General features: G+C 35.7%; 3 protein-coding genes across 3 annotated transcripts; all 3 read right to left on the reverse strand.

Moving 5' to 3' along the window:
- Positions 1–183: 183 nt before the first annotated feature.
- LOC125195409 (putative disease resistance protein At1g50180) lies at positions 184–4,733 on the reverse strand. The gene is made up of 4 exons (XM_048093558.1): positions 4,599–4,733; positions 2,375–2,461; positions 828–1,874; positions 184–593 (listed from the first exon to the last, which is right to left on the reverse strand). The coding sequence occupies exons 2-4, from the start codon at positions 2,403–2,405 to the stop codon at positions 184–186; spliced, it is 1,488 nt and encodes a 495-aa protein (XP_047949515.1). The 5' UTR covers positions 2,406–2,461; positions 4,599–4,733.
- Positions 4,609–6,072, reverse strand: LOC125195410 (putative disease resistance protein At1g59780). Its single transcript, XM_048093559.1, has one exon. The coding sequence runs from the start codon at positions 6,070–6,072 to the stop codon at positions 4,609–4,611; it is 1,464 nt and encodes a 487-aa protein (XP_047949516.1).
- On the reverse strand, positions 6,073–11,559 carry LOC125193694 (putative disease resistance protein At1g50180). Its single transcript, XM_048091544.1, has 3 exons — positions 11,310–11,559; positions 8,309–9,394; positions 6,073–6,365 (listed from the first exon to the last, which is right to left on the reverse strand). The coding sequence occupies exons 2-3, from the start codon at positions 9,357–9,359 to the stop codon at positions 6,253–6,255; spliced, it is 1,164 nt and encodes a 387-aa protein (XP_047947501.1). The 5' UTR covers positions 9,360–9,394; positions 11,310–11,559; the 3' UTR covers positions 6,073–6,252.
- Between the last annotated feature and the right edge of the window lie 838 nt (positions 11,560–12,397).

Genomic DNA, 12,397 nt, shown 5'->3' on the forward strand with positions numbered 1-12,397 from the left:
CATCCCATCCTATTCGATTAGATAATCGAATAGACCTTAGATACTCACTAGTATCATCTCCACTAGAGACTGTAGGCTCGTGCTCGACTTCACTTCTGAAATGGATAAACAAATGTTGTATCTTCACATGTGAGGAAGCTTCCCGTAGTAAGGTACTATGCTTCCCACCTTTATACTCCAAACTCAGCACGCAAAATCCTCCCTCTTTCCCCACTTTAAGTATAACTCAGCGATATCCATTAAAGTGTCCTCCTTGTCTCCAAGATTCTCATATGAAATCATGCCTTGTGCTATCCACATGTTATATAGATCCAAAGCATATATGGTTTCATCCTCCTCGAAAATACCCATATAGAGAAAGCAAGGCTTCAAATAATAGGGTAAACTTTCATAGCTTAAATTTAGCACTCCATCGATCTGTTTTTCATCTCCATATATGGCTGCTTTGATATGCTCATTTACTGATTCCCACTCAACAATTGATTTTTTCTCTCGCAAAACCCCACCGAGTAAAGAAATTGCCAATGGCAAATAACCACATTTTTGTACCATATCTTTCACAATAATTTCAAATCTTTCTTCCAATGCAAAGTCTGCATATTGAAGTAATAATAAATGACGATCGATTAGTTCAATTGACTAAGAAAGTGTTCTTATAAGTTTTTTAAAACAAGTTAGAAATTGTATAAAACCTTCAAAATTCTCATAGTGATTTTTTTTTTTATACCTATGTTGATATTGATATTAAAGAATCTTGACATAGGGGTAGTAGACAATCCATCCCATGTTATTTAGCATGACTGGAATAATAGTAATATAAAACTGACCGGGAATGTTTCCATGCTGAAATGCTTTGTATTTGAGTAGTTCCAAAGCAGCATCCATATGTAAAAGCCCATGTTTCACTGCCAATCCAATCTCTGCAACATTTTGTTTTCGTGTTGTCACCAATATTTTGGTCTGCAAATTTTGGACAACGAATGGATGCTTCAACTCATGCCAATGATCAAGCTCCCAAAGATCATCCAAAACAATGAGACATCGCTTCCCTCTTTGTATCTCACATAGTCTCTCGATCAACTCAAAGTTGCTCAGACTTGGAACCTCCTCCCTTATTCGTGGCTCATGGCTCAGACTTGAAACACTCCTCTTCTTCTCTAGCTGCCTCAGAACATCCTCCAAAACTGATCGACTATCACATTGCTGAGTAATGCAAACCCACGCCGACAGATCAAAGTCGGTTGTCTCGTTGTAGAGCTTCTTGGCAATTGCTGTCTTGCCTGACCCTCCCATTCCCCACACTGAAATAATTCGATGCTCTGTATCTTTCCTTAGGTGATGAACAAGCTGCTTCAGCTCATCCTCCATGCCTACGAAGCAATCTCCCATCTCCAAATAGGGGAAAGTCTTCCTTGACATGTTGTTTCCACCCGAGCTTTCCCCCTTTCCATTTGGATTCATGATTATGCTTCTTTTTATGCCGTTTTCTTGCATAGCCTTGCTTATCCTCTCGAGGTTTGATGTAATTTGTGAAATCTCGGAGCCTAATTGGTGGAGTGAGTTGCAATCTTTCAAAATGCAGGAATAGTTGCGGACTAACTGCCTGAGGCCTCTTCTCCTTGAAGAAGAAACTTGATAAGCTGCGTGTCTTTCAATGGCGGATTCGGATCTGTAGACCAGATCTCTGATCTCCGAGATCCAATTGGAGATGGTTCTGCTTTCATGTCGTCGTTTGTCAGTGTCTTTGAGGAAACACTTCATCTCTTTGAACTGCCGCTCGAGCTCCTTAACTTGATCGGCCACACCAGCTAAAAACCTTCCCTCTTCCAATAGCAAATCACGGATGGTTTCTAGAGCAGTCGACACCACTGCCTCTGCCATTGCAACAATTCCAAGCTTTGTGTTAGGTCAAATGCTCAGACGTGAAGATAGAAGGAATGGCATAAACAAGAGTAGGAGACAGACAGACAAAGCAGCTTGCAACAGATGTCAACAATGCTGACAAATTCAAGCATCCGTACAATAACAACAAACGGCTGTAAACCAAGGAATTTTTTTACAATAATGAACAGAGCTTAATAGAGCAATTCAATACAAACCAAATTCAACCCACGCACAATTTTATAATAGTGAACAAAGCTTCATCGAGCAATTCAATACACACCAAATTCAACCCACACACAATTATACAATACTTCACACTTTCAACATTTGAATTATTGCACACCATCATAGTCAATTCAAATACTATTCAACAACAAGATTGAAGCTCGAAGGAGGAGAAATGTAACCTGCAACACAAGAAAAATAAAATTAAAGACGATACTGCATTATAATGAGTTGAGCTTTATTAACACTTTAGCAAGGAATGTACCCTTTAGAGAAAGGTAAGATGCTGTTTTCATTGAGCACCAAAAGTGGTAGTGATAATCAGTTATCCTCCAAAGAATCAATGCTCAACCTGTAAAATTAGCAATAATACAAAAGAGTTCTCTTGTTATAAACACAAATAAATGAAAATAAAAACATGACAGGATTAGACTTTATGATTTTATTTTGCCAAGTAATTTTCAAGAGCTTATAAGCCTCAAATGAACCAATACCTTGTAACTGTACAGTGGACACATAGGCAACAAAAATAGGAAAAATGTGTTTGGTTTGATGAGCAGTGCCTAATTTAAAAGGATCAAAGAATTATAAGAATTTGTAATTATTAATGATATGAAGAATGAAAATAAGGGCAAATACAACTATTACTTTGCAACTGCCAAGGAATTTTCACTCTCGTTGCCACAAAAATTCAAATTCTACTATTTCAATGGAACATAAATAAAAATTAGCTCAGATAATAGATTTTATTAAGAGTTTAGAGATATCTAAAATTTCAGTCCATCTTATTAAACAATGGATTAACTTTTACTAGTAAAAGCTTCTTGAGAGTTCTGTTAGCTTTAAGACCAATTAAACAAAAATAAATCTAATACTAATAATGAAAAAACGAAGGGAGAATTCTTCTTTTGTTCTAGGGTGCTAATTGCATTCCATCTTAATGAGGAAGAATAGATTTATTCCTACTCAGGAGTATGTGTCTTTCTTAATGGAGTGATGCATAAGAATTATGCGTCTTTAGGTGACGCATAACGATCATGCGTCTTTAGGGAGTGACGCATAACTTAATGGAGTGACGCATAAGAATTATGCGTCTTTAGGTGACGCATAACGATCATGCGTCTTTAGGGAGTGACGCATAACAGTTATGCGTCTTTGCCTAATGACGCATAATCATTATGCGTCTTTCAGTTGGTTTAAATCGGGCAGAAGCAGAAATCGAGCTTTCATCGCAGAGCAGAGGCAGATGCAGTAGCGGCGACTTCCAGCGGCTTTCATCGAGCTTTTTCCGGCGAATTCGAGCTTTTTCTGGCGAAAATAAACATGAATAATGATGAATGTAGCTAAATTGAAGAACAATTACCGGAACATACGGAGAAAATGTTGGAAATCGCCGGACATCACCGGAAATCGCATACACCCGTGAGGAATTGGAAGTGAAATTTGTTCTGTGTGTTCTGCGCTGCTTCTGCCCGATTTAAACCAACTGAAAGACGCATAACGATTATGCGTCATTAGGCAAAGACGCATAACTGTTATGCGTCACTCCATTAAGAAAGACGCATAATGGTTATGCGTCACTCCCTGAGTAGGAATGAATCTATTCTTCTTTGTTAAGATGGAATGCAATTAGCTTTCTAGAACAAAAGAAGAATTATCCCAAAAACGAATTCTTTTTGTAATCAACCAACACCTGTAATGTTAGAGTAGAATCCTTGTATAATTTACATCTTGGGATATAATTATTGGTTTAGTTAATTCTCAATAACATATTTGCCTCAGTTAGTAGAAGGAGATAAATACTCCCTGTGTTCCATAGTAATAGAGGCATTTCATTTTGCGCACTTATTTTGAAAAAATAATTATAAATAGTTAAAGTGGAAAAAAAGTAAAGTAAGAGAGAGAATATTATAGATAAAACTCTTCTCTACAATATTCTCTCTCTTACTTTACTTTTTCTCCACTTTAACTATTTATAATTATTTTTTCAAAATGAGTGCAGAAAATGAAATGCTTCTATTACTGTGGAACGGAGGGAGCATGTGTTATGGTTAAAGAAAGTATATATGAATAGAAAGGAAACACTACTTATAAGTTATAATTTGTCACATGAACTTAAACTGTGGTTTACTATCCAAACCTTTGCAAATTATGTAGGGTGTGTTCCATCTCTTTGATGTAAAATGATGGAATCATGGAACATTTATATTTTCAGTATTTGTTTTGAGAAATTTTATAGATAGATAATTATCCCCAGACAAAATGGAAAATTTTACTGGGCAGCTCATTTTCCTTTTTTCATTTTAATCCACAACAACATTATCATGTAAAATTGATACTTAAAGAACATGAATAAAAAAACAAAGGGACCACTAAAATATTATACACATAGAAATCAATTTTTTCTTATTACTCATTTTCTTACTATAAAATTGCAATTAAATGAAACTCGCCAAAACTAACGAATAAAAATGTGAGAAATGAGATACCTGGTGAAGACTATTCCTTGATGATAATTAAAGGGACATGACGTACTTTGTAGAAATCCGGTCCTGATGGTGATACCCTTTCTCTCAATTCCGGCATATGTTTAATTGAGAGAGTCTTAAGGGTAGAAATGCCACTCAATCCCTCTGGAACCATCTCCAGACAAGAACAGTCTGCGATTGTTAACTTAGAGAGAAGGGGCATGGCTCTTGCCTCCACTCTCCACTCCCTCAACTTTGGTAAACCTCTTAACACTAGCCTCTTGAGGCGAGGAAAACTATTTGCTGGACACCTCATCTCCTCCCCAACAAATGATTCGTGATGTATTCGCAATATTATCAAGCAAGGAAGCTTTCCCAGTAACCCCATCGGATCATCCTCAATCTCACAACCAATCAGATTCAAACACTTAAGTTTTGAGCTCGACAAATCACTCTCGCACTTTGCTAGCGCCTTCCCTAACTTCGACCAGATAATCAAATCATAAAGATTGGGACATGTCAAAGCCTTCTCCAGCATTTCCTCACTTGTTAAGTCGCAACTTCCTCGAATGGTTACTTGACAAACCTGTATCTTGTTCCAGTTCATAATACCATTCATGATAGCTGACAAGTTTTCATTATCGTACATTGCTGCTATAAAAAATCGGAGATTCTTCATTCTGTCCATAGATTTAAGTTCATGGCATCTGCTATCAAAGAATAGTAGAGTCTCCAAATCATATACTCCCTCATCCAATCTTAGTCTATAGTTTCTAATGTTTTCATTTCCATAAAAAGGAAGAATCAAGTGTTTTAATCGCAACATCTCCTTAAAAACATTTGGAACTTCAACATTCGTTGAACCTGATAAATCGAGGGTATCCAAATATACCAAATTCCTCATGGTAGAGGGTAGCTTATCAAGTTCACATCTTCGTAAATACAAACGTCTAAGGTGAACAAGTTCAGTTATTCCTCTCGGTAACTTTCCTCCTGCGAATTTGAATCCGAACAAAAATAGATCTCTCAGTAATTTGAATTTCTGAAAATCAACAATACTTTGTGGGGGGAACTCAACAACATTCGATCCTATGAGATTGAATAATCGAACAGACCTTACATGCTCCCAAGTATCTTCTCTACGAGCAACTATATGCTCATACTCGACTTCATGCTTGAAATATATTCCCAGATGTTGTATCTTCATACGCGACGAAGCTTCCCGTAGTAAGGTGCTAAGTTTCCCACCTTTATACTCCAAACTCTGCACACCAAAATGCTCCCTTTTTCCCAATTTCAAACATAGTTCTCGTACTACATCATGAAGTTTGCATGTGCCATATTTTTTGTTTCCGACATCATAATCAAGATTAATTTCAACTTGAACAATGGACCTGGAGGCTAACTCACTTAAGTAGAGCTCAGCGATGTCCATTAAAGTGTCATCCTTGTCTCCAATATTCTCATTTGAAATCATGCCTTGTGCTATCCACATCTTATATAGATCCAAACAAGGTATGTTTTCATCCTCGTGAAAAATACCCAAATAGAGAAAACAAGGCTTCAAATAATAGGGTAAACTTTCATAGCTTAAATTTAGCACTCCATCAATCTGCTCTTCAACTCCATATATGGCTGCTTTGATGTGCTCATTTACTGATTCCCACTTAACAATCTATTTTTTCTCTCTCAAAACCCCACCGAGTAAAGAAATTGCCAATGGCAAATAACCACATTTTTGTACCATTTCTTTCCCAATTTTTTCAAATCTTCCTTCCAATGCAAAGTCTGCATATTGAAGTAATAATATATTACGATTAATTGAATAGTGCAATTAACTAAGATAGCGTTCTTACAAGTTTTTTAAACTAAGTTACAAATTTTTCAAGACCTTAAAAATTCTTTCAAAATATTTGGCAAAATAAGCTTATAATCAAACTACTACTCTATAATAAAATAAGCTTCAGTAGCTTATGAGCACTTCACAAATAATTTTATCAACTCAATTTATTTTTTAACAATTTATAAGCAATACAAAAATAGTTCTAGTGTGCTGTGTATTCGAATATTTACTTTTGATTTCATTTCTTTATAATTTTATCACTATTATGACTCTAATTATTTCGCTAGCTTATAAGCTCAATTATTTTTGATAAAGAGAGAGAAATACTAGAGAGAAGGTAGAGAGGGGTTGTACTGAAAATGGATTCTCACAAATTATGAGATCTACTGATCCACATTTGTTCTTAGGTGTATTAGACCATCTCCAACGTACTGCAAATCTTAAAATGTAGTAGAAAAATACCTCCAACATTACTGCAAAATCAATCCTATTATAGGCTGTTGAAGAAAAATATCTATCTTTAGGTTTATACTAAAAGTATACCAAAAACACTTTTCAGATTTTGATTTATTCCATTCAAGTCCAAATCAATTTATATTATTACAATAAAAAAGAAAATGAAGAGAAATTAAAAATACAAAAAACCTACAAAAAAACTTGAGGAAGAAGTGCTGCGGTGTGAAATAAGAGGGTAGGAATAATAACCTAATTTAATTCTATTAATATTTAATTAGTTTTTAATTAGTGGACTAGCCCATATTAATATAATAGTATTAAAAATGATTGGTTAAATTAATAATTAATAATATTAATAACACTACACGTACATAATTAAAAAAAAGTTAGTAAATTAAGCAGTATTGTACTATTCTACTACTACACGTACACAATTATTCATAATACTACTACAGATACATAATTTTCATTTTTCAATAATAAAAACTGACATAATCTTAATTTTAAACAAAATCTTATTACAGTAACATATTTAATTTAATTTAATTTAAGTTATTGACAAAAGGTCATGGGTTAGTGTGTAATTTAGATAAAATATATAGGTGTGATTGAAAAGTATAAAAAGTACTACCTTTGTCTCAGATATTTCGTCTCACTTTGACCGGGTATGAGTTTTAAGAAATGTAATGAAAAGTGAGTTGAAAAAGTTAGTGGAATGTGAATCCTACTTTTATATATTAGTTTTAGAATAAAATGTGAGTAGAAATGAGTTGGTGGAATATAAGGTCCACTATCAAAGATGGTAAAAAGTGAAATAGGACAAACTATGTGGGACAGACCAAAATGGAAAAATGGGACAAATTATCTGGGACGGAGGGAGTAAGCGAGCAGAGAATGACATTTAGTATGAGTTTAGTGTAAATGGTTGGAGTAAAATCAAATTTTACTATGACATTTACACTAAAATGGGTTTGAGTTTAGTGTAATGGTTTGAGATGCTCTTAGGAATGCAATATAATGCATAAGTGATCCCTTCCGCTGATCAAACTCCTGCCAATCTAAATTACTTGACTCGTGTGTGTTTTGGATTGTCTCAAGTTATTACTTGAGTTATTTTTCTTGTTTTTCCTTTCCCACTTTACTTTTTTCTACTTTATTTTTTGTTTTCATTAAACTATCTAATTATAATTTTCTTAAATTATGTGCCTCACTAATAGAGGAATAAGGGAGTAGTTCATTTTTGATATTTTGGTTTATCCACCAAAACTAGTATTTCAAAAACTTTTTTATCATACATTACACTAATAATGATTTGAGTCACATTATTCATTAACAAAACATTAGATACTTCTTCTTTTTCTCTTCTTCTAGATCAATTTTGCATTTGAAAGTGTCTAATTCGAGGGGGGGGGGGGGAGAATATAAAACTGACCTGGAATGTTTCCATGCTGAAAAGCTTTGTTTTTGAGTAGTTCCAAAGCAGCATCCGTATGTAAAAGCACATGTTTCACTGCCAATCCAATCTCTGCGACCTTTTGTTTCCGTGTTGTCACCAATATTTTGCTCTGCAAATTGTGGACAACGAATGGATGCTTCAACTCCTCCCAATGAGAAAGCTCCCAAAGATCATCCAAAACAATGAGACATCGCTTCTCTATTTGTATCTCACATAGTCTCTCTATCAACTCTGAGTTGCTCAGACTTGGAACCTCCTCCCTTATTCGCGGTTCATGGCTCAGACTTGAAACACTCCTCTTCTTTTCAAGCTGCCTCAGAACATCCTCCCACACAGATCGACTCTCGCATTGCTGAGTAATGCAAACCCACGCCGACAGATCAAAGTCGGTCGTCTCGTTGTAGAGCTTCTTGGCAATTGCGGTCTTGCCTGACCCTCCCATTCCCCACACTGATATAATTCGATCCTCTGTATCTTTCCCTAGGTGATGAACAAGCTGCTTCACCTCATCCTCCATGCCTACGAAGCAATCTCCCATCTCCAAATTGGGGAAAGTCTTCCTTGACATGTTTTTCCCACCCGAGCTTCCCTCCTCTCCATTTGGATTCATGATTATGCTTCTTTTTATGCCGTTTTCTTGCATATCCTTGCTTATCCTCTCGAGATTTGATGTAATTTGTGAAATCTCGGAGCCTAATTGGTGGAGTGAGTTGCAATCTTTCAAAATGCAGGAATATTTGCGGACGAACTGCGTGAGGCCTCTTCTCCTAGAAGAAACTTGATAAGCTGCGTGTCTTTCAATGGCGGACTCGGATCTGTAGACAAGATCTCTGATCTCAGAGATCCAATTGGAGATTGTTCTGCTTTCATGTCGTCTTTTATCAGCGTCTTCGAGGAAATACTTCATTTCTTTGAGCTGCCTCTCGAGCTCCTTGACTTGATCAGCCACACCAGCTAAAAACCTTCCCTCTTCTAATAGCAAATCACGGATAGTTTCTAGAGCAATAGACACCACTGCCTCTGCCATTGCAGCAATTCCAAGCTTTGATTGTTTAGTGAATGCTAAGATGTGACGAAAGGGTTACGAAAGTAGGAATGCAGGAATCTAGAGAGGATATATAGATTAAGAACTTGTGATGAACAACAAAGTATACGTACAAAGAAAGGGGGAAGAAACAAGTATAGACTCAAAATGGTCATGTTACGTATTTCATGAGTAGTAAAGTAATCTCACTTTTATTCCTTTCTTATGCAGTACTTTATTTCTTGAGCAGTATAATAATCTCACTTTATTCCTTACTTATGTTTATTTTCTATGCATTGAAATATTCTCACTTTATTCTTTTCTTTCGTGAGCAGTAAACATTCTGACTTTATTCTTTTCTGATGTTTAACATTCTGACTTTAATTTTTTTCAAGTAAATGTTTAGGGCATCCACAACTTCGGCCCGGATTCAGGCTCCAAGTCCCCTCCACGTCATTGTTCCCCTAAATTTTAGTCCCAAGCCACAACTCCTCTTACCATGCAGGCCCCATCCAAGCCCCAACTATTAAATTGCACTATTCACAACTCTGATAAGACTCGTTTTATGCATAGTTTAAGGTGGTTAATATACTATTTTAGGGGATATAACACAAGAAAAATTGGAGTTTTAGTGTACAGGTTGAAGAATCGACCAAGTGGTAGATGCGTCTTGATCAAGTGGAAATAGAAGAGAAAATGGCCCAGAAGTGGTACAAGCTGATCAAGAGAGCGAAAGTGATGTGACCAAGCCAAGCAGCCGTGCAACTTGATCAAGAGAGCCGATTAAGATGGAGTTGTGAAAGGATGAGTCAGATGTGAGAGAAAGATGAGTTGTCTTCTTCTACAAGGGTATTAATGTCAAATCATGAAGACCTTGCCCTAGGGATTGGAGCTGAAGTCGTCCTATAAATAGAGGTGGAACCGAGAAGAAAATCATCATTGATCATCGATCCTAAAATCTCGACATACATCCAGTTCCAAATTCTACACCAAAGAGAAGCAGCAGCCATGGGGAAAGGAGGTTAGATAGCAGCGAGGACCAGACTTCTACCGGAAGGATACTCTCGTCTTCCTCACTTGGACGAGAGAGCTTAGTTTAGAAGAAAGCTACTGTCATTCGTGTGTTCTTAAGCTCCGCGGAGCAGCTACAATCATTTTAATTCTGTTTTGTTATGTTTTCGTGATACAAGTCCTAACTGCGATTAATAACAACGTAAATGTACAACTAGTTCACATTTTATTTCTTTTTCCACTTTGTTAATTGTCAACTAGTAGACATGTTCTTCTTTTCCATTTTGCTATAGGCGGTTACAGCTCTTATTAACATAATTAGAGTTGGAGAATTATGTTTTTCACAACAGCTGTATATTTCTTCTCAAAATACTTCAAACAAATGGAAGAAAGTCAGAAACTCCATACATGAAATTCTCCAATTGGAAATGAAAATTAAATCTGGAAATCTTCTACAACTAAGTCTTTAAATTTCCTTTACAAAGAGAATCTCTAATTCTCAATTTTTTTTCTAGCGGAAGCATCCACATAACTCAGCTACACAGAATGGTACTCTCCCGTCCCCGATTAAGAGTCATATTTTTCCATTTCGGTCCGTCCCCAGTTAAGAATCACACTTGAGTCACACTTCATTTTTACCATAAATCGTAAGTAGGTCTCACATTTCACAGACTCATTTCACTCACATTTTATTATAAAACCAATATAAAAAAGTAGGTCTCACATTTCACTAACTTTCCAACCAATGCCCGATCAAAGTGTGACTCCAGGAACGGAGGGAGTAGTATTGATAATGAAATTATGGACATACAGACAAAAGAGAGGAAAATACAAGTTACTCCAATTCAAGTAGCACCACTACAGTATTACTAAAATCATAAACTGCGAGTTGTTTTAATAAAATAATCACTAAACAAAAAATGAAAAATGAAATATACTTACTTGCTGCAATATTCAATCGTTGATGGTGAGAAGAGGATGGTTGCTCGCAAGGGTCAATTACTCAATTACAAACATTAAGAATTGAATATTAGGCAGCTATTTCCTTCTACTCGAGCATCATCGTTGTGTAGAAATCGTGAGCAGCATAATAATGCTCCACACAATATTGAATCTTCTAGGCCGGAATAGCCTTCCATCGGCCGCCGATTCCACGCCGTCGGATCCCTGTCCATCTCAACCATCGGCGGCGTCTTCTCTGCCGAGATGATGGATCAAGTTTTGTTTTCTACTTCATATTTTTGGGGCCAATTTCCTTCACTATTTGGGCCATAGTTTTTCCTTTACTAATTACTTAAAGCCCAATAAGCCCACAAACCCACTAACGAAGCTGATACAACCATAATCCATTCTTCAAAACACACATCAATTAAAGCAACGTAGGTGTCGACTTTTTTAGTTTATTTAATTTGTGATTTTCAATTTAGATTTACGGTTATTTTATGATTTTTTTTTTTAGTATGAGATGACGTTTTCATGTCGCATTTCTGTCGTTGGTAACAGTTTAGTTTTATAGGAGTATATGTTGTAAAAAGTCAAATTTATAAAATTGCGTTGTTCATGAATCTTGCAGTATAAATTAAATTTATATTGTAGACAATGAGTTGATAATGAAATTTTCTAAAAATTAAGTCGTCGCTAGATTCAATAAAAATATTCAAAGAATGTAGTAACTAGAGCCTACATAGCTTCATTAATAAGTCAGGTAGTTAAATCTCATACATGTCTTTTAGTATTGCATAAGACTTTACTTTGACTGCAGGTTAGATTATAGGACATATTAAAAATAACTTAATAAAACTAAATTGATGTCCTAAATCCAATGGTCCTTAACTAAGCAAAAAAGAATAACTTGACTTAGGTAAAGAAGGTACATAAGATAAAAATTAGTGATAAATATCTAACTTGAAATTTACGTTGGAGATTTGCAAGTCCTTACAGAACACTGCATATGTATCCATGTTTCTGAAAGTATGATTATCACAATAGGGATAAATATCAAGAATAGTATATATGAGAATATTTAAAAC

Source organism: Salvia hispanica, chromosome 6 (genome assembly GCF_023119035.1).
Source record: "Salvia hispanica cultivar TCC Black 2014 chromosome 6, UniMelb_Shisp_WGS_1.0, whole genome shotgun sequence".
Classification (NCBI taxonomy): domain Eukaryota; kingdom Viridiplantae; phylum Streptophyta; class Magnoliopsida; order Lamiales; family Lamiaceae; genus Salvia; species Salvia hispanica.

Excerpts from the sequence above, each read along its gene's own strand:
- LOC125193694 (XM_048091544.1), bottom strand. The coding sequence starts at position 9,359 with ATGGCAGAGGCAGTGGTGTCTATTGCTCTAGAAACTATCCGTGATTTG. Across the intron at positions 6,366-8,308 it reads TCAGCATGGAAACATTCCAG|ACTTTGCATTGGAAGGAAGA; the intron begins GTCAGTTTTATA and ends TTCAATATGCAG.
- LOC125195409 (XM_048093558.1), bottom strand. The coding sequence starts at position 2,405 with ATGAAAACAGCATCTTACCTTTCTCTAAAGG. Across the intron at positions 1,875-2,374 it reads ATCTTACCTTTCTCTAAAGG|AGGCAGTGGTGTCGACTGCT; the intron begins GTACATTCCTTG and ends TTGCAATGGCAG. Across the intron at positions 594-827 it reads TCAGCATGGAAACATTCCCG|ACTTTGCATTGGAAGAAAGA; the intron begins GTCAGTTTTATA and ends TTCAATATGCAG.
- LOC125195410 (XM_048093559.1), bottom strand. The coding sequence starts at position 6,072 with ATGTGGATAGCACAAGGCATGATTTCAAATGAGAATATTGGAGACAAG.